Genomic DNA, 19654 nt, shown 5'->3' on the forward strand with positions numbered 1-19654 from the left:
CGTGTTTTTGACAGCCCGACAAAGCCCAGGCAGCCAACCTCGACTGGGTAGATGGTGCACTTGCAGCCAATTTCCTTGCACTTACATCACTCTGCCCAAACATTGTGGTATGGTCTTCCAAGGCAAGAGCAGTGAATCTCATTGAACTAACAGTACCATAAGAGGGGGTGACTGAGGCCGCCTTCGAGTGCAAGAAGGCCAAGTTCTAGTGATGATCTCTGTGGGGAGCTACCTGTTGATGTCAACCCACATGTCCCACTCCTGACCATAGGAAATGGGCCTTAGTGTCTCTCTTGGCCTGGTGTATCCCCCCTTCTGTGACCAAGCTGGCGTGGTTCTCTGCTGGTGGTGATTTTTTGCTGCTCTGTCGGCATCCCTCCAGCACATCAGCTAGTTTCTTCAGGACCTCGCCATGGCGCCATCTGAGGGATTTTATTTTATTTTGTATTTGAGATATTTTTACACTAGAATCAAGACACATATTCTTGTTAAAACTTGTTTTGCCTTATATGCTGTTACAGCCTGACAGATGTGTTTAAAAATAAATATAAACTTACTAACTTACTAACTAAGTAACTAACCCTACCTCACAGAGTGAATTTCTTGTGCGAAACGTTTTGTATTTTTTCCACTCCTTGACTACTATGGCCAACTCCAGTCAAAAATTCCTTTACGTTTTCGTCAATCCCTATGGAGAAATCACTCAATATTTTCTGCCAGTCCCTTAATTTTGCAGCTTCTATCGCCAGCCTCATCAATAAAGGTAATAATAATAAATTCCCCCTGCTCTGCCAGAGAATGGTGTTGAAACTCGTTCATACGGTGACTCCACCAGGCGTTTCCGCCAGACCTTCACAAAACGTTTGATTCTGGTGGGTTGGACCGCCATCTCCCCCTAACAGCCGAGCTCTGCCCTTTCTTCCCCCAAGTGGCCTGGACATGTGGCCACAAGTCCAATGAATCATTGAACTGCGACCTAGGGTATCCTGGTGTCAAGTGCACATATGGATACGCTTATGCCTTAACATTCATTCATTCATTTTCGGAACGCCTTTGTCCTCCCAAATGTCACAGGGGGTAAGGAAGACTATCCCAGCTGGGGGTAAGGAAGACTATCCCAGCTACCCCATGCGTATAGATGCGGCTACCAGGCGCTTATCATCATTTGGTTCATTGACAATTAAATAAAATCAGACTTAGGCTTGTCATCATCATTGACTAGACAAAAGCCTAATTGTCATCATACCCAGCTGCGTATGACGAAATTGAAAGTGCTTCTCCACAAAGTGCGCTTTTCTCAGGCAAGAGCCCAACCAAGTGATAGTTTCAGACTTGCTGGCATTCTGCCGTGATGGATACATCGCATCACCTCCCGAGCGCAACCAACTCCCGGCGACTGCGAAAAGGTTTGCCTCACCGATGCCAACAAAGAATAAAATGGATCACTTACCTCCCACTGTCTGCCTATTTACCTTCAGTCAGCCAGCAGGAGGCAGATCGCCGCCATACGTCCTTCATGTTTCCTCACCCCAAAGTTGTTACACAGAGGGGATTGTGTGTCATGCTACTGCAATTTAGAGTCCTGATGGCTGTGAGAAAGAAGCTCTCCTTAAGCCTCTTTGTCCGTGCCTTGTGAGACCGGTAGCGCCTGCCAGAGGGAAGCAGCTGGAACAGGTCGTGGCCAGGGTGGTCCGGGTCCCCAACAATGTTCCCGGCTCTGCTGAGGTAACGAGGGCTGGCAATATCTTCCAGTGAGGGCAGAGAGCAGCCGACAATCCTCAGGGCAGTGTTGATCACTCTCTGCATGGCCTTTTCGTCTGCTGCCGTGCTTCCAGCGTACCACACTGTGATGCCGTATGCCAGGATGCTCTCCACAGTGGCTTTAAAGAAGGTTACCAGAAGCTTAGTGTCCAAGTTGTTCCTCCTGAGTACCCTCAGGAAATGGAGTCATTTCTGGGCCTTCTTCACTACTGCCGTGGTGTTTGTGGACCAGGAGAGCTTGTCCGTGACGTGGACCCCCAGGAATTTAAATGACTGGACCCTGTCTACACGAACTCCATTTATGAGGAGTGGGGCCAGATCTGTGCTCTGTTTGCGGAAGTCCAGGATTATTTCTTTAGTTTTTGTGTTGTTCAGTGTGAGGTTGTTCATCGAGCACCACGAAGACAGTTTGTTGACCTTGTCTCTATAGGCCGCCTCATCCCCTTCTGAGATGAGTCCGACCACAGTGGTGTCATCAGCAAATGTGATGATGTAGTTGGACTGGTGGGTTGGTGTACAGTCATAAGTGTACAGGGAGTACAGAAGAGGACTCAGTACACAGCCTTGAGGGGAGCCAGTGCTCAGTGTAATGAAGGAAGAAAGGTGGGAACCAAGTCTAACAGTTTGTGGTCGGTTGGTTAGGAAGTTCTTTATCCAACAGCAGATGGAGGAGGATAGTCCGAGGTGGGAGAGTTTGTCAGTCAGAATGTCCGGTTTCATGGTGTTGAAGGCTGAGCTATAGTCAATGAAAAGCATCATCACGTAATTCCCATGGTGTTCCAGGTGGCTCAATGCTGTATGTAGAGCAATTAGAAGTCTTCTGAGCTATACTTGCTCTGGTTCCTCACCTGTTTGTTAAGGTCATAGGAGCTATGTTGTCTCAGTCATTAGTGGAGACCAAACTCAGTCACATTCATTCATCACTAACCTATTTGCAAAATAAGTTAATAACTTTTTTAGTGCTCAATATTTTGTTTGGAGTACAATTGCAAAGTTGGAAGACAACTGAAAGTTTTTCTTCACATCTAATGTTCCGCTAGTTGACAAACACTAATTTGGAAAATGTTCTTTTGGTTATTGGTAGGTGATTGTGACACAAACCACAGAAGGTTTTACTCAGCCTCAAGAAATCAAAACCCTTGGAGTTGGAGACTACTTTGGGGAGAAAGCTTTGATCAGGTATATAAACGTATTTTTACGTTGATGGTTTATTAGATTTCACCTTTAGAGACATTTATCAAAATTCATACTAATAATAGACAGTGATACCTCGAGATACGAGTTTAATGCGTTCCGGGACTGAGCTTGTATGTCGATTTTCTCGTAACTCAAACTAATGAAATGAACTAAAAACAAATTAATTCGTTCCAACCCTCTGAAAAAACACCAAAAACAGGATATTGGATTGGAAAAACATTTTTATTTGTTCTAATTTGTCATCTATTAACAAAGTAACAAATAACTAGTGGTTTAATAGCACTAAAATGTGTTTAATATTATTAAAATTAGCCTGATTTTGTGGAGGGGAGAGAGACGGACAGAGAGATAGGGGAGACTTTTTGCACGGGAGCGCGCTCGTAACATAACATAAACAAATTTAAATGAACTTGGATTACGATGCAGACACACTCAAAAATAAGTTTAATCTAACCTTACACTAAACTTAATTCTAATTATGTTCTAAATTTTAATACCTTTCTTCTCCCAATCTGACTTTCAGATACAGCTAAAAGGAACCTATCGAGTGTTGTTTGCTTTTGTATTCCCTTCAAAATATTCCCAAAATGATGCACACAAATAGGATAATGCACAACTACTTGCCAACGAGAAGTAGTATATACGCTATTCACACTGACCAACGGGGAAAAAAAACACTGAAAAAATGCAACGCTCCGCCCAGTGCTCGCAGAGACATTACACGAGGGAGTTGCGACCTCAGAGACATTACACGAGGGCGTTGCGACCAGAAAGACAGTGCCCATGATGTTCTTATGAGCAGCCTCTCGCGTCCGCTGTCTGCTTGTATATCAAAATTTGTCTCGTATCTCAAGATAAATATTTGCTCAAAATTTTACTCGTATCTCAAATTGCTCGTATGTCGGGGCACTCTAATGTCGAGGTACCACTGTACAGCATTTTTGCAAAGATATGGTGGACTGTTTTAAAAGGGGCAGTCTCAGTTGCGGGGGCAATTTCTCCATGTAACCACGCTAAAACAGGATACGGAAGCATAATCTATATGCTATCATACTAACACACTGGTATGCATTTGAGCCTGATTTTAAAAAGGCAGCGGGAGCAAAACTGAGTAGAGTTGTGCTTTATTGAAATGCTTTAGGCAAAAATTTACTCATTTCGCTCTTAGATAAATCATCCACAAATCCATCAAAGTTCTCATCTTCTGTATCCAAAATGAACAGAAAGGGCAAGTGAGCAAATTTGTCATCCAGCACACCAGATACTTTTTCGTCATTGTCAGAGTCTATTGTGTGTAACGACATGGGAGATGTGCAGTATCGAAAGTCGTAAATCATCGCCATTGAACCGAAATCCAACATACTTACAGTACATGCAGTATTTCCCACATGTCGCTTAGCCGCGAGAGAGAAACGTTTTTTTGCAAAAGCTCCAACAATGGTGCTAGCAGACATGTTAGCCCAAGCAACCACAATCCATTCCAAAATGGTGGCATTGCTCGCCTGACATTAACAGTCAGCTTTGCTAATTGTAGATTGCATTAACAGCAGTCTTTACACCCTGAACAGGATGCAATTTGGCTTTAGAAAACATCATTCTACTAAGACGGCGGTTTGCTTCGTTCTTGAAAACATGAAATCAAAGCTAGATACTGGTGGTATCATTGGTGTTGTTTTCATTGATCTCAGAAAATCATCTGACACCATCCATCAGATACTGCTGGCCAAATTGTTCAGTTTTAATTTCTCGCCAAGTACACTAAATTGGATTGAATCATACATACGTATTAGAAAGATCACAGTGTGTTAGGATACAAAACACGAAATAACAGTCTTGGGGAACCGCAGGGGTCCAGCACCCTCCGCGACCCTAATGAGGGCAAAGCTGTTCAGAAAATCAGATGAGATGAGTTGACACTGTGCTAATTAAGATTTACTCTGATGTCCTCCATAAAATGCAGTGGTCCTATTTTTCATTTCAAGATTCAATCTGTTTTACCAATATGTTGATACATTTTTCCAGTGAAGATCTTCGTTCAGCCAACATCATCTGCAATGAGAATGACACACATTGTCTAGTGGTTGACAGAGAGTGAGTACTCCAACTGCTAAACCGAAAATTTACCTGATGATGATATGTGCTCTGTGTAGTATTCACTACCTAAAATAGAGGGATTGGGCTCGCGTTTCAATGTTTAGGGGTACAATTGTTTTTCTGTCCTCTCAACAATTTTAGATCTGGGGTAATTATGAGCAAACGTTGTCTCTCTGCTGCTGCTGATCAGGTGATAGGACAGTTTAGGAGGATCTAGGCAAGGAAGATGATCTTTAAAACTTCCAGACTACTGAGGGACTGTGCAGTAAACTCAGTCTCAGTCTGCAGAAGGTCCCCACCTTGTGGCCTTCCTGTGTGTGGCTCCAGTTTTTTATCTAGGTCTACAATGTCTTGTGTGTCTGTCTTGCTACTGCAACCAAGGAAATTTCCCGAATACGGAATGAAATAAAGTTATAATCTAATCTAATCTAATCTATTGGTGAATGGAGTTGAAAAAATGTTTCCTTATTAATATAAATCTAATGTGAATGGTATTTCATGACTATGTATGTGTAGCCTTAAAAAAGACTATTCTTTGGACAAAAAATATAGAATAATCCATCAGTAAAGAAATTTCTTTGTTAATCTAGTCAAGGCTTTCCACATGAAACTGGTGAAAGCTTCTTCAATATGTTACCATTAAGAAAAATATGAGAGGCAGTACCAGATTAATAGTGGATGGAATGGTTTGAAATGTTGCAGGTGGTTGATATACTGTATTTTGACACTCGTATCCATGGTGCAGATTTTTTAATGACATTTGTAATCCGCTCTTCAGCAACTTTAACCAGATGGTTGGAACCTATGAAGAACTTCAGGCTTACCTGAAGGAATATGTAGAGGAACTCTCAAGGAGTGATGAAAAACGTAATGCCCTGTGAGTACAAGAGGATTTATTGATGTGTAAAAGCAAACAATCTTTAGATAACAAAAATTGTGCAATAGAATGTAATTCTAGCCCGCGATCCAGGTCCTTCAGTACATGGAGGGAAATATTCCATTACAACCTGTTGTATTGTTTTCTTTAGGCCACTTTCAACCCAGATTGATTCTGCAGAAGCCCAAGAGCTCAGAAGGTTAAAGGAGAGGATTGTCAAAATACCACATAATCAACCTTTCCAGCAGTTAGAGGTGATGGTGACTCTTGGCATAGGAGGATTTGGACGAGTGGAGCTGGTAATCTATATTTTAATGAAATCCCACATATATTTACTTGCCTCATTTTGTGAAAAATGTTTTCTAACACTTAACTCCAGAGTTTTGTGAGGTAATGAAAGTGGATGTTGTATTGGCTGATATTTGTGCCAAGAGAAAATTAATCTGAAAATGTTAAAATCAATCTGATTACTTCACTTGAATCTGAATTCCTTAATGTGAATCTCAGTAGTAATTTGAAATTGTATTTTTTTATTTGGTTCATTACATTAAAACCTGAATGTGAATAATTTAATTTCAAATTGGATATAAAAGTTTAATTCAGTTTTCCTTTTTCACATTCAGTTAGCAAAACAAAAATTCATATTGCAAAATTTATGTTGAAAATTTCAGATTTAGATTCATTCATTCATCTTCCATACTGACCATCCTCGAAAGAGTTGCGGTGGTTGCTGGAGCCTAACCCAGCTGTTTTCGGGCAAAAGGCATACTACAACTTAGACTGGTCGCCAGTCAGTCGTAGGGCACATAGAGAGACAAACGACCATCCACACTCCCATTCATACCAACACCAGCGGGAAGCACATGACAATGGCCAAGAGTCAGTTAAAAGGTTCATCTTTGGAAGATGCTGGAGTACTGAGATGCCAACAATACCCCCCATCTACCCCTTCCGCAACCCGAGTGAGGATAAGTGGTACAGAAAATGAATCTTGTGTGTGCGTGTGCGTGTGTGTGTTTTTGCAGTAAATCATATTCTGCTAGTTGGTGGTGTGTCACTATAATTTCCAAATATGAGAGATCATTTGAAGTGTCTATATAATGTAATGCCTAATCTGGTTTATCGATATTACTTGAATTTCGTGATTATGGCAGGCATTCAGGAGTTTTGAGCAAATTTAGGAAGGAGGTAATCATACTTTGCAGGTGTTATGGATTGTTAATATTGTCTGTCTTGTTTTTTATTATTTGGGGGGAAATAATAATTTTCTTTGACCCTTATTGCTGTATCTCAGGTGAAGCTAAAGGATGAAGACACTACATTTGCTCTGAAATGTATTAAGAAGAAGCATGTTGTGGACACCAGACAACAAGAACACATTTACTCAGAGAAGAACATCCTTCAGCAAACCAATTCGGCGTTTATCATCAGGTGAACACATTTCACTATTGAATTTATGAAAACCCAGAACTTTGAGAAAATCAAGGTACAGATTTTTTTTTAAACTACTGTCCCCTTAATTAACACAAGGGAGTCATTTTTTGGCCATGTCACTCTACCTTTAGCCTCTGCTTTAAGTTGATCTGTGTGTGACCAATAAATAAATATTCCTGGGTGGAGTGTATGGACGGACAGGGAGACATTCAATGCTGAAAATGTGGGTGCTCTACAGAATAGTTTGTCTGTGGAGTTGCTAAGGAGTGTGCTGCAGAATGCTGCTCTCTGGGATCCCACCACTGTTTGAAAATTTATCGTGACAATGACTTTAAGGAACAAAAACCTTTTGCACACAGACTTTCAAATGTATAAGTTCAGCCAAACACTGAGTTCAACGCCTCACTGATTTTTTTTTACAGATTTTAAGTCTCTTAGATTACTTGTCAAACTAATGGTGGTTCTTTCTTTTGGTCAAATCTAGGTTATTCAGAACATTTCGTGACAAGAAATATGTTTACATGTTGTTGGAGGTGTGTCTTGGAGGAGAGTTGTGGACTGTGCTGCGTGACATGTAAGTTTATATATTACATATTCTTTTATCGAAACACGGTATCTAAAAGCCTGTTTCATGGGGTTAAATGGCATTCAGAACTTGTACCATATCTAATCCAAAAACGGTACTTGGAGTCCATGAATTTATCAGTTAGAATCATGAACTGCTGCCTATGTGATGGTGATGTTTATGGTGGAAAGTCCCAGAAATTTTTCAAAGTGCAAGCTCCGGGCGACGTTACGGCAAATGCATTCGGCCTTGTCCGAAAATAGAGCACGTTGGCCATTTAAATCTGGGCAGTGGGCTGACGTTGTTGCACTTATCTGAAAATAGAGATCCCTGGATGGCTAATTGACGGTTGGACGGCGCGGAGGAGCGAATTGGAAGTTTAATTTCCAGGCCGGTCGGCCGGCGATCTGGCAGTAAGCGAGGTCTGCCCGCGACCCGGCCCCGGCCGTAGCAGGCACCGACAAGTTTTTTGAAAGAGGATGCCTTCCCGGACATTGTTATTCAAAAATGAATTGAAAGTGGGTAGGTTCACATAGATTGCATGATGCTTTTCATGTGTGGGGATGCTGCTGGCTTCATATTACAGCCAGCCCTAATCAACGAGTTTGACTGTCCTCATGTTTTAAAAAACAAGAAAAAAGCAGAAGCGAAACAAGAAGAAAACAGACAATGGTGTCATTTTAGGTAGTTTTGTTAACCGAAATGTTTCGACCCCACGCTTCGTCAGGCAAGTACACATATATACGTATATATATATTCATTCATCTTCGCTACCGCGCATTCTCGAAACAGTTGCGGGGGTTGCTGTAGCCTAACCCAGCTGACTTTGGGCAAAAGGCAGACTACACCCTAGACAGGGCATGGGCAAACTACGGCCCGCGGGCCATATACGGCCCGTTAGGCCTTTTAATCCGGCCCGCCGACGTTGTCCAAATTATTATATATATTTTTTTATACGGTCAAAATACAGGAAATCATTGGATGACCTGCATGAGCATTTCTGCCGTCGGTTTTGTGATTTTGGAAAAATTGACAGCTGGTGTCATGCCCTTTCTCACAAGACCCGGAAACGGTTCCACAGGAGTTGCAGTTGGAGGAGTTGCAGTTGGAACTGATTGATCTCCAATGTGACAAGTTCAACTCCCTGAAAGTCTCTGAGTTTTAGGCTTCATTAAGTGCAGCCAAATTTACAAACATCCAGAAGATGGCACAGAGGATTCTGGAGTTATTTGGCTCTACATGTGTGTGAACAGACCTTTAGTCTGATGAAAACCAAGAAAGCACCCCATAAATCCCACATGAGTGATGAGTACGTTCATACTTTAGTCCTTTTTTTCTGTTTATGTTTCATATGTACTGTTAACGGATGCAGTTTTTTATATGTATCGTATCTTGTGCTGACCCGGCCCGCCTGTCAAATTTTTAAAGTCAATGTGGCCCCCGGGCCGAAAAGTTTGCCCAACCCTGCCCTAGACTGCTCGCCATTCAGCCATAGGGCACACAGGGAGACAAACGACTATCCACACTAAGAATCATACCGCCATCAGCGGGAATTGAGCCCACACCTGCCCGCACCGAAGTCAGGCAAGTGAACCTCTACACGACAAGGCGGCTTGGAATGGAAAATGAATAAATGAATTTAATATTTAGATTAGATTTTAAACTTGTAATTTAGATTTAACACCTAGGGTGTAGTCTAACTTTCACTCAAAGTCAGCTGGGTTAGGCTCCAGCAACCCCTGCAACACTTTGGAGGATGCGCAGTATGGAAGATGAATGAATGAAGGATTTAAAATTTTGAATAACAATTTAGATTTAGGATTTATATTTAGAGTTTAGATTTAACATTTAAATTCATGATTTTGATACACCACTTATTATCTTTAATCCTTATAAAGCGTGCTTCGGGGAGCAGGAATAGATAAAGCGTGATTTATGGATGGGTGGATGTTTTATGTTAACATTCTCACGCTGCATTTGTCCAAACCCTGTATTGTAGAGAGTTGACATTATGGTGGCCAGAAACGGCTGTCAAATCCTAATAGACGAGTGATTGAATTTCTTTACCTTCTCTAAGTGTGCAAACTCAAGCTTTGAGCATTTGCAAGTACTATTATCGATGACTATGCCTGACCTGAAATATGTTAGCTTGCTGCTCTCTTGTGGTACATTAAGTTAGTTGCATGAACTACACAACAGCACTGCCTTTGTGTGAGTATTTATTTTTGTCATATTTTCACTTTGGTTTACAATATTTTACCAAAAATAACACCCAAACATTGCTTAAACAGGTAAAATTCGTCAGTGATTCTTTTGAAATTTACCGTCACTTTTCCATACTTATTCCGAAAAGGCATACTCCTGCTTTTGTATATATTATTCCTTTTTTGCATGCTTTATACACGTTTGCGCCATCATTTTCATGAATTATGCCCAGAAAAGAGTTCTCATTTCGCATAGAGTTCGGAAAAGCGTAAACAATTGAAGCACAACAAGATGGCAGCACAATCTTCTGTATTCCAAAGTGGTGGTGAGGCTTCTACCTCGGCGGGAGCACATGATTTTACATCTATATCATGGTTACATAGCCCCGAGTATGCTCAGATGCCTATTACTGAGTGTGTGGACTTAGCAGGGGCAATGTCAGGTGTGGAGCCCACAGAAAATAGGGAGGTTCGTATGGCCAGGTGCAATGTTCCCTCTAAGCTGCGCGCGTGCGCAATTGCGCACTACTCTCGTCTTCTCTGCGCAGCAGCAATCATATGGCGCGCAGTAAAAAAAAAATGTTTTTTTTTTTTTTTTTTTACCCCTTTACCCATGATGGCGCCATTTAAGTGGCAGCCAGTGGCAGTAGCTCTGTCCACTCATGTTTTTCGTGTTTTACAGCATGTTTTACATGAAAAATTAGAGGGAACATTGACATGCACCTGTTTGTGGCAGGTGTGATACTGGTGTGCCCATAGCGAGCAATGATGATGTCGTGACCGGATGATTCGCCTAAAGATGTTTCGCCGACGGACGTTTGACAGACGGACAGGTCGCCTAATGAACGTTCGTTCAAACAGCGTTTAATGATTAAATACAAATACTAGTATTTGTTAGTTTAATGATTAAATACAAATACTAGTATTTGTATTCATATACAAATTAAATACAAATACTAGTATTTGTATTTAATCATTAAATGCGGTTTTCAGCTGGATTTGACCGAATTTGAGAGCATTTTGAGCCGTTTGGCGAATGGACGTATATGGACGTTTTTTTGCCTCCATCACGACATCATCGCGACATTTTAACGAGGAATTCACTTCCCTGGGCTCAGTTCTAATGTCCAAAGAGCTCCAGTATTTGTATTTAATCATTAAATGCTGTTTTAGGATGGATTTGACCCGATTGCTGTCATTTTACGACTCGGTTCTGCTACATCTGCCCGCCCAAGAGTGCTTATTCCCGGGCTGCCATTGATGGTAGACCAACATTGATTTTTACTATAATTTGGACAACACCGGCGGCGGGCCGGATTAAAAATCCTAGCGGGCCGTATATGGCCTGCGGGCCGAGGTTGAAAAACTTGTACACACACGATCCGGGGGTGGGGCGAGCGCGCGAATCCCGTTTCAGTGAAACCTCCGTTCGGCCGAATGAACGTTCGGCGGAACGTCCATTCGGCGACCTGCCCGTCTGTCAAACGTCTGTCGGCGAAACGTCTTTAGGAGAATCATCCGAGTACCGATGATGTCGCTCACACTGGTACTCAGTGCGCTCAGGGAGGTTGTCTTTCTGCTCAGACCAACAAGAAATTAGAGGGAACATTGGCCAGGTGTAATAAAAAGTCTTCGGCTACTTCAGCTAGTGGGGCTGGTCAGACTTATGCTCAGCGTAGAAGTAGCTGGCGAAGAGCTGCTAAGGCTATGGCAGCTGCTCGGGCTGATGAGAGTGAGGAACTGTGTGCTATTCACATTGGCTGAATGGCTGAATCAGCGACAGCTGCTCGGGCTGTTTTGGTATCCTACTGATGCGTTGGTTTGATTGAATTGAACTGCTGAATTGCTTCCCATATAATATATGTACATTTTGCTTGATTGATTTGAAGTGCTGAACTTCTTCTGTAGCATACCTGTACATAATTGTATACACGTTTGCTGTGCTATGCCTGTAACTGAAATTTTCCTTTCTCATCTAACCCATTTTTCAAAACAGATTTTTTTAATAGCGCAACAATTGTCTTTTGGTTCTAAGAGAAATAAGTTGAATTTACGAAATATTGTTGTAAATATACAAAATAAAGTGACATTAAAATTCCTTTATAAATCTTCCAAATAGCTTATCACCGCAAGGATCGCGGGTGGTGCTTGAGCCTATCGCAGGTGACTTCGGGCGAAAGACAGACTGCACTCTATACTGCTCCCCAGTCAGCCATAGGCCACATATAGAGACGGACAACTATTCGCACTCACAATCACACCGCCACCAAAAGGGAATTGATCCCTCGCTTACCTGCACTGATGTCAGGCGAGTGAACCACTACACCATGGGTGGCCAACTCCGGTCCACGAGAGCCACTATCCGGTCTGTTTTCCATATCTCCCTCCACCAACACACTTGAATCAAATAATCAGGATTAGTATCAAGCTTCTGGACAGCTGGCTGATGAGTTAATCATTTGATTCAGGTGTGATAGAGGAGGGAGATATGGAAAACAGGCCAGAGAGCGGCTCTCGAGGACCAAAGTTGGCCACCCCACTTTCACAATCACACCTATGGAAATTTTGAGTGTCCAAGGAGAGATGGGAAGAAATCAAAGTACCATATTTTCACGACAATAAGGCACACTAAAAAGTCTTAAATTTTCTCCAAAATAGACAGGGCGCCTTATAATGCAGAGCGCCCTGTGTATGCTCCAAACTCCAAAGCCTGACTGAGAGCACTTCTGGCCGACACGCCTGTTATATAGAGAGAAGGTGGACGTGGGTGGAGCCAGGCATAGAAAAGGCGGACGTTGGTGGGGTAAGGCTTGCGAAGGGTGTGTGTGAGAAGACGCTAAAAAAATGCCCCTACAAGGTACCTATACAGTGGTACCTCGAGATACGAGCTTAATCCGTTCCGGGACTGAGCTCGTATGACAAGATTCTCGTAACTCGAGCGGAAGTTTCCCATTGAAATGAATGGGAAACAAATTAATTCGTTCCAACTCTCTGAAAAAAACACCAAAAACAGGATATTGGATTGAAAAAAATGTTGTATTTCTTATAATTCGCCATATATTGACAAAGTAATAAATAACGAGTGGTTTGATAGTAATAATGTGTTTAATAGGAGTAAAATTGGGCGGATTTCGCCAAGGGGAGAGGGGCACAAAAGGGGCGGGGGGCTTCGTTTTTTTTTCCACACAACGCACTCGTAAACATAACAAACACTCCACCCTCACGTTTGCTATCGATGGGCTGTTTGCTGTCGTACTATTCCCTTCAAAATATTCCGAAAATGATGCACACAAATGTCCTCACAATCGGACAAGCACGACCACTTGCCAACGAGCAGCAGTCTTATCAGCGATCGCACCGCTGCTCATGGGAGCTTCGGGGGCGCTGGCTAGCGGCTCCTTTTAGCTTGTAGCATCTGTGGTCGCATCCCCTCGAACGGCGCCTATGATAGAGTTCCTACCGGGGATGCTGTTGCGAGCCAGTGCCCCTGATGTTCTTATGAGCAGCCAACGAGCAGCAGTCTTTTATCAGCGATCGCCCCGCTGCTCATGGGAGCTTTGGGGGCGCTGGCTAGCGGCTCCTTTTAGCTTGTAGCATCTGTGTTCGCATCCCCTCGAACGGCGCCTATGATAGAGTTGCTCCCGGGGATGCTGTTGCGAGCCAGTGCCCCTGATGTTCTTATGAGCAGCCAACGAGAAGTAATATAATACTCCTCGTATTAGATAAAAATAACAGGAAATGCAGCAGCTGAGCTTACCCACGTATTGATTGTGGGTAAAGTTGTATTCTGAGTGTCATTGCCTGTCGGCGTTGTGAGCACGAGTATACTTCCATTACCCAGAAAGCCCTCTTTTCCCCGCGCATGCGCGTTGTGCGTTTCCTGGTCTGAATAACTCATCCGGTGCTCGTAAATATTGTTATACACGAAAGATATGCAAAAAAAAAATGCCATAGCCACCTGGCTTGGTCGCATCACGAAATTTTGACCGCATCATGGGCGAATTATTCGATCGAAATTTCCCCCGTAAGACGAGCATTTTGTATGACGAGCGGTCGTATGACGAGGTACCACTGGAATACCTGTCAACCTCTGCCGATAACTGCCCTTATAAATGATTATGATTCCCCTTACAAACCCCCAAAAAACCTTACAAACACCGTACAACTCGTACGGTGTTTGTAAGGTTTTTTGGGGGTTTGTAAGGGGAATCATAATCATTTATAAGGGCAGTTATCGGCAGAGGTTGACAGGTTATAGTGTGGGCATGTGCTTTATTGCAAAACGAATAATGAATAATACAAAGGGGCACGCTTACGAAGCTCAGTTCAAGCTTCAAGCCATCAATTATGCAGTGGAACATGGGAACAGAGCAGCAGCGAGGGAATTCAACATCAACAAATCTATGGTTCGCAAATGGAGAAAGCAGGAGAACGAGCTTCGCCAAGTCAATAAGAGGAAGCTGAGTTTCCGTGGGAACAAGGCAAGGTGGCCCGGCTTGGAAGATCAACTGGAGCGGTGGATTCTTCGTCTAAGAGCAGCTGGGAGAAACGTCTCCACAGTCACCATTCGACTGAGGGCAAAAGCGCCAGCGGAAGAATTGAAAATTGAACATTTTCAAAGAGGTCTGTCTTGGTGCTTTTGCTTTATGAAACGGCACCAACTATCCATTAGAGCGAGGGCAACCGTGGCGCAGCAACTTCCAGCGGACTACATTGAAAAGCTATCCGTTTTCCGCACCTACTGCACCAAGAAAATTACACCCCAAAAACATGCATGATAGGCTGGTTGAACACTCTAAATTGCCCCTATGTGTGAGTGTGAGCGTGAATGGTTGTCTGTCTCTTTGTGCCCTGCGATTGGGCTGGCCACAGACTAGGGGTGTCCTCTGCTTGGTAGGGAAATATTCCAGCACCCCTGAGGATAAGCAATTCAGAAAATGAATGATACTTTGGTCTTTTTTGTCTTTCCAGGAACTGTTTTGATGACCCAACTGCAAGATTTTGCATAGGTTGTGTCTTAGAAGCCTTTGAATACCTCCACACTATGGGTATCATCTATCGGGACCTCAAACCCGAAAACCTTCTTCTTGATGCCAAAGGTTATATCAAAATGGTAGGTTTTGGGTTCAATTTTATTTTCAGAAATGACATGTTCTCTGTTTGTTCATTTGTTTTTCTCCAGGCAGACTTTGGATTTGCGAAAAAGATTGGTCTTGGAAAGAAGACCTGGACATTCTGTGGAACACCAGAGTATGTGGCTCCAGAGGTCATCATGAACAAAGGGCATGACTTTGGCGCTGACTGCTGGTCTTTGGGAATCCTCATATTTGAACTTCTAACTGGCAAGTAAGCCAGTATAAATTGTTTTGTCATCTGCTTTCATTATAGTTTTGTTTGTTTGTGATTTTAATGTAATGGGGGGTAGGGACTTTGATAAAAGAATTTTGATCTCTTAACCTGAAGGGTGTGGATTTAGTCCCCCACATTTCTTTGAGTCGTATCCTGAAGCCTCAGTTGCTCCATTTGCTGAGTGTGTTTTAAGGTTTGGATGCTTTATTGTTAGCATTTTGCAAGAAAATTCCTTCCTTGTGTTTGAAGGGGAAAAAAGTCCAGTCACATTCTTTATATATATATATATATATATATATATATATATATATATATATATATATATATATATATATATATATATATATATATATATATATATATATACCAGTGGTGTGCCGTCAGGGCATTCAGGGCCTTCTCTGCTGGCCTAAGAAATATCTGAATTACAGACTGATGTAAATTATATATTACCCATGAATACTTATTAAATAATTCCAAATTGTCTGTCAGCTTCCTTTCATTGCTTTCCCCCTGGTTGCACTGCTTCCAGATGTGTGTTTTCGTATTGAAGCATTTAACCAATCACATTTTAGCCATTATTTGTTGCCAGGGTCAGAAATCTGCCTCAAGGCCTTCACAATCAGTTCTGCAAGCTCTGCTGCAAAAAACAAGCGTCGATAAAACTGTTGCTTTAACCAATCAGAATTCAGAATTCGATTTGGAGACACCAAGGCCTTCTCGCAGGCGTAGGGATACGTCATTGCCTTCTCGCAGGCGTAGGGATACGTCATTGCCTTCTCTCAGGCGTAGGGATACGTCATTGCCTTCACGCAGGCGTAGGGATACGTGATTGTCTTCTCGCCGGCGTAGGGATACGTCATTGCCTTCTCGCAGGCGTAGGGATACGTCTTTGCCTTCTCGCAGGCGTAGGGATACATCATTGCCTTCTCGCAGGCGTAGGGATACGTCATTGCCTTCTCATAGGCGTAGGATACGTCATCGCTTTCACCAACTATGATTGGCTAGTGATAGAGTAGGCGGGCCAAAGCCAGAGTGAGCCAGCCAGAAACTCCACCCACAATGGCCGACGGAGGAAAACAAATGGATTTGGTTGCAGATTTGCTGACAAAGCCATTTTCCAGACGGACTTTTCCAGAAAAATTGGACATCATTAAATAAAAAAATAAATAAAATCAGACTTAGGCTTGTCATCATCATTGGCTAGACAAAAGCCTAATTGTCATCATACCCAGCTGCGTATGACGAAATTGAAAGTGCTTCTCCACAAAGTGCGCTTTTCTCAGGCAAGAGCCCAACCAAGTGATAGTTTCAGACTTGCTGGCATTCTGCCGTGATGGATACATCGCATCACCTCCCGAGCACAACCAACTCCCGGCGACTGCGAAAAGGTTTGCCTCACCGATGCCAACAAAGAATAAAATGGATCACTTACCTCCCACTGTCTGCCTACTTACCTTCAGTCAGCCAGCAGGAGGCAGATCGCCGCCCAACGTCCTTCATGTTTCCTCACCCCGAAGTTGTTACACAGAGGGGATTGTGTGTCGTGCTACTGCAATTTAGAGTCCTGATGGCTGTGGGAAAGAAGCTGTCCTTAAGCCTCTTTGTCCGTGCCTTGTGAGACCGGTAGCGCCTGCCAGAGTGAAGCAGCTGGAACAGGTCGTGACCAGGGTGGTCCGGGTCCCCAACAATGTTCCCGGCTCTGCTGAGGTAACGAGGGCTGGCAATATCTTCCGTTGAGGGCAGAGAGCAGCCGACGATCCTCTGGGCAGTGTTGATCACTCTCTGCATGGCCTTTTTGTCTGCTGCCGTGCTTCCAGCGTACCACACTGTGATGCCGTATGCCAGGATGCTCTCCACAGTGGCTTTATAGAAGGTTACCAGAAGCTTAGTGTCCAAGTTGTTCCTCCTGAGTACCCTCAGGAAATGGAGTCGTTTCTGGGCCTTCTTCACTACTGCCGTGGTGTTTATGGACCAGGAGAGCTTGTCCGTGACGTGGACCCCCAGGAATTTAAAGGACTGGACCCTGTCTACACGAACTCCATTTATGAGGAGTGGGGCCAGATCTGTGCTCTGTTTGTGGAAGTCCAGGATTATTTCTTTAGTTTTTGTGTTGTTCGGTGTGAGGTTGTTCATCGAGCACCACGAAGACAGTTTGTTGACCTCGTCTCTATAGGCCGCCTCATCCCCTTCTGAGATGAGTCCGACTACAGTGCTGTCATCAGCAAATTTGATGATGTAGTTAGACTGGTGGGTCGGTGTACAGTCATAAGTGTACAGGGAGTACAGAAGAGGACTCAGTGCACAGCCTTGAGGGGAGCCAGTGCTCAGTGTAATGGAGGAAGAAAGGTGGGAACCAAGTCTAACAGTTTGTGGTCGGTTGGTTAGGAAGTTCTTTATCCAACAGCAGATGGAGGAGGATAGTCCGAGGTGGGAGAGTTTGTCAGTCAGAATGTCCGGTTTCATGGTGTTGAAGGCTGAGCTATAGTCAATGAAAAGCATCCTCACGTAATTCCCATGGTGTTCCAGGTGGCTCAATGCTGTATGTAGAGCAATGGTGATAGCTATCAACTTTTCAAAGCACTTCATGATCCCAGGCATGAGAGCAACAGGCCTATAATCATTCATGCTGTCAATGGTTGGCTTTTTGGGGACAGGGATAATGGTGGCAGATTTCAGGCAGGATGGAATGATGGATTGTTGCAGGGAACAATTGAAGATTTTTGTGAAGATTCCAGCCAGCTGGTCAGCACAGGCTTTGAGCACCTTCCCAGGTACTCCATCAGGTCCAGCAGCCTTCCTGGTATTCACAGACCGCATTTCCAGTCTCACTTCCTGTTCCTGGAACTTCAGTGTATTGCTGCAGGGTAGTGGCGGGGGTGTTGAGACTGGGTCTGATTTGTCAGTCTCAAAGCGGGCAAAGAAACGGTTCAGTTCCTCCGCTAGTGAGGCATCTGCGTTAACAGACATATTATTGTTTTTATAGTTGGTAATATGTCGTATTCCCTGCCACATCTTCTTTGGGTTATTTTCTGTGAAGTGCTCCTCAATTTTCTTAGTATATTCTGCCTTGGCCTTTTTAATGCCTCTTTTCAGCTCAGCTCTGGCAGCTCTATATTTCATCTTGTCCCCTGATCTGAAAGCGGTGTTACGGCATTTGCTGAGTGCCTGTGTCTCCTTGGTCATCCAGGGTTTTTGGTTAGGAAAAACCCGTATTTGTTTATTTCTAGTGACGTCGTCCATCCAGTTTTTGATATAGGAAAGTACAGCGTCCGTATAGTCCTGGAGGTTGTCGTGTTCAAAGAGTTCCCAGTTGGTGCGGAAAGAAAGGGTGGTCAGCTCCGAAGCTAGCAAGGCTGTTACAACCGGGAAAAGGTTTTGTCCGCCACTTTCAGTTCGCTAACTACGAGCGCTACCCCTGGCTCACGGGCTCCGAGGAACACTGCAAATTGTATTGCTGGGAGTGCTTGTTATTTGCCACCGATCAACATGGTGTTTGGAGCAACACTGGATTTGCAAATTTCACTTGTTTAACTAAAGCAGCAACGAGACACCAAAGCACTGCCAGACACTTACAAGCAACGGTGCTCTCCAAACTTGTGGGGAAACCCGAGTGGAGTTACAGTTCAGCGAACAAGTGCACAGGGAAACGGAGCGCCACAACGAAAAGGTAAAGAAAAATAGGGATATCTTAAAAAGTTTGATAGACTGTGTAAACTTTCATTTTGTGGACACCATGAAAGCGCTGCATCCCCAAACAAAGGAAATTATGTGGAACTTATTTCTCTCATTGCTGAGAGAAACATGGATTTACATTACCACCTCTCCACTAATAAAGTGTTTAGTGGCACGTCGGGCAAAATACAAAACAACCTGATCACTGCTATTGCTGAAGTGATGGAGGAAGAGATCAGAAGGGAAACAAAAGTACTGTTTGTCTCTGTAATGGTGAATGAGTCTGTGCGGTGTGCTGATGGATTTAAAGCACATCTGGATGATTTTGAATTTTGTTTTTTGCTTCACACATTTAATGGCATTTTTGAGCATTCAGATGTGCTTTTTACAATACTACAGAACAACAAACTGGATGTACAGTTTTGTCTTGCAAGAGTAAAGGAGTTTTGTGACACAGTTGAGCGCGAGAGGAGCCGATATGAGGAAATCTACGAGGCC

General features: G+C 43.4%; 1 protein-coding gene across 2 annotated transcripts in view; it reads left to right on the plus strand.

The window, feature by feature from the left end:
- prkg2l (protein kinase cGMP-dependent 2, like) overlaps nt 1–19654 on the plus strand; it is a 69912-nt gene that overhangs the window by 16272 nt on the left and 33986 nt on the right. For both annotated transcript variants that reach the window (XM_077613104.1, XM_077613105.1), the window contains 8 exons: nt 2846–2940; nt 4981–5049; nt 5831–5929; nt 6081–6228; nt 7224–7360; nt 7848–7937; nt 15104–15245; nt 15315–15478. In XM_077613104.1, the coding sequence (XP_077469230.1) occupies nt 2846–2940; nt 4981–5049; nt 5831–5929; nt 6081–6228; nt 7224–7360; nt 7848–7937; nt 15104–15245; nt 15315–15478 (944 nt within the window). The remainder of the gene's footprint in view (nt 1–2845; nt 2941–4980; nt 5050–5830; nt 5930–6080; nt 6229–7223; nt 7361–7847; nt 7938–15103; nt 15246–15314; nt 15479–19654) is intronic.

This window comes from Stigmatopora argus, chromosome 11, assembly GCF_051989625.1.
Source record: "Stigmatopora argus isolate UIUO_Sarg chromosome 11, RoL_Sarg_1.0, whole genome shotgun sequence".
NCBI lineage: Eukaryota > Metazoa > Chordata > Actinopteri > Syngnathiformes > Syngnathidae > Stigmatopora > Stigmatopora argus.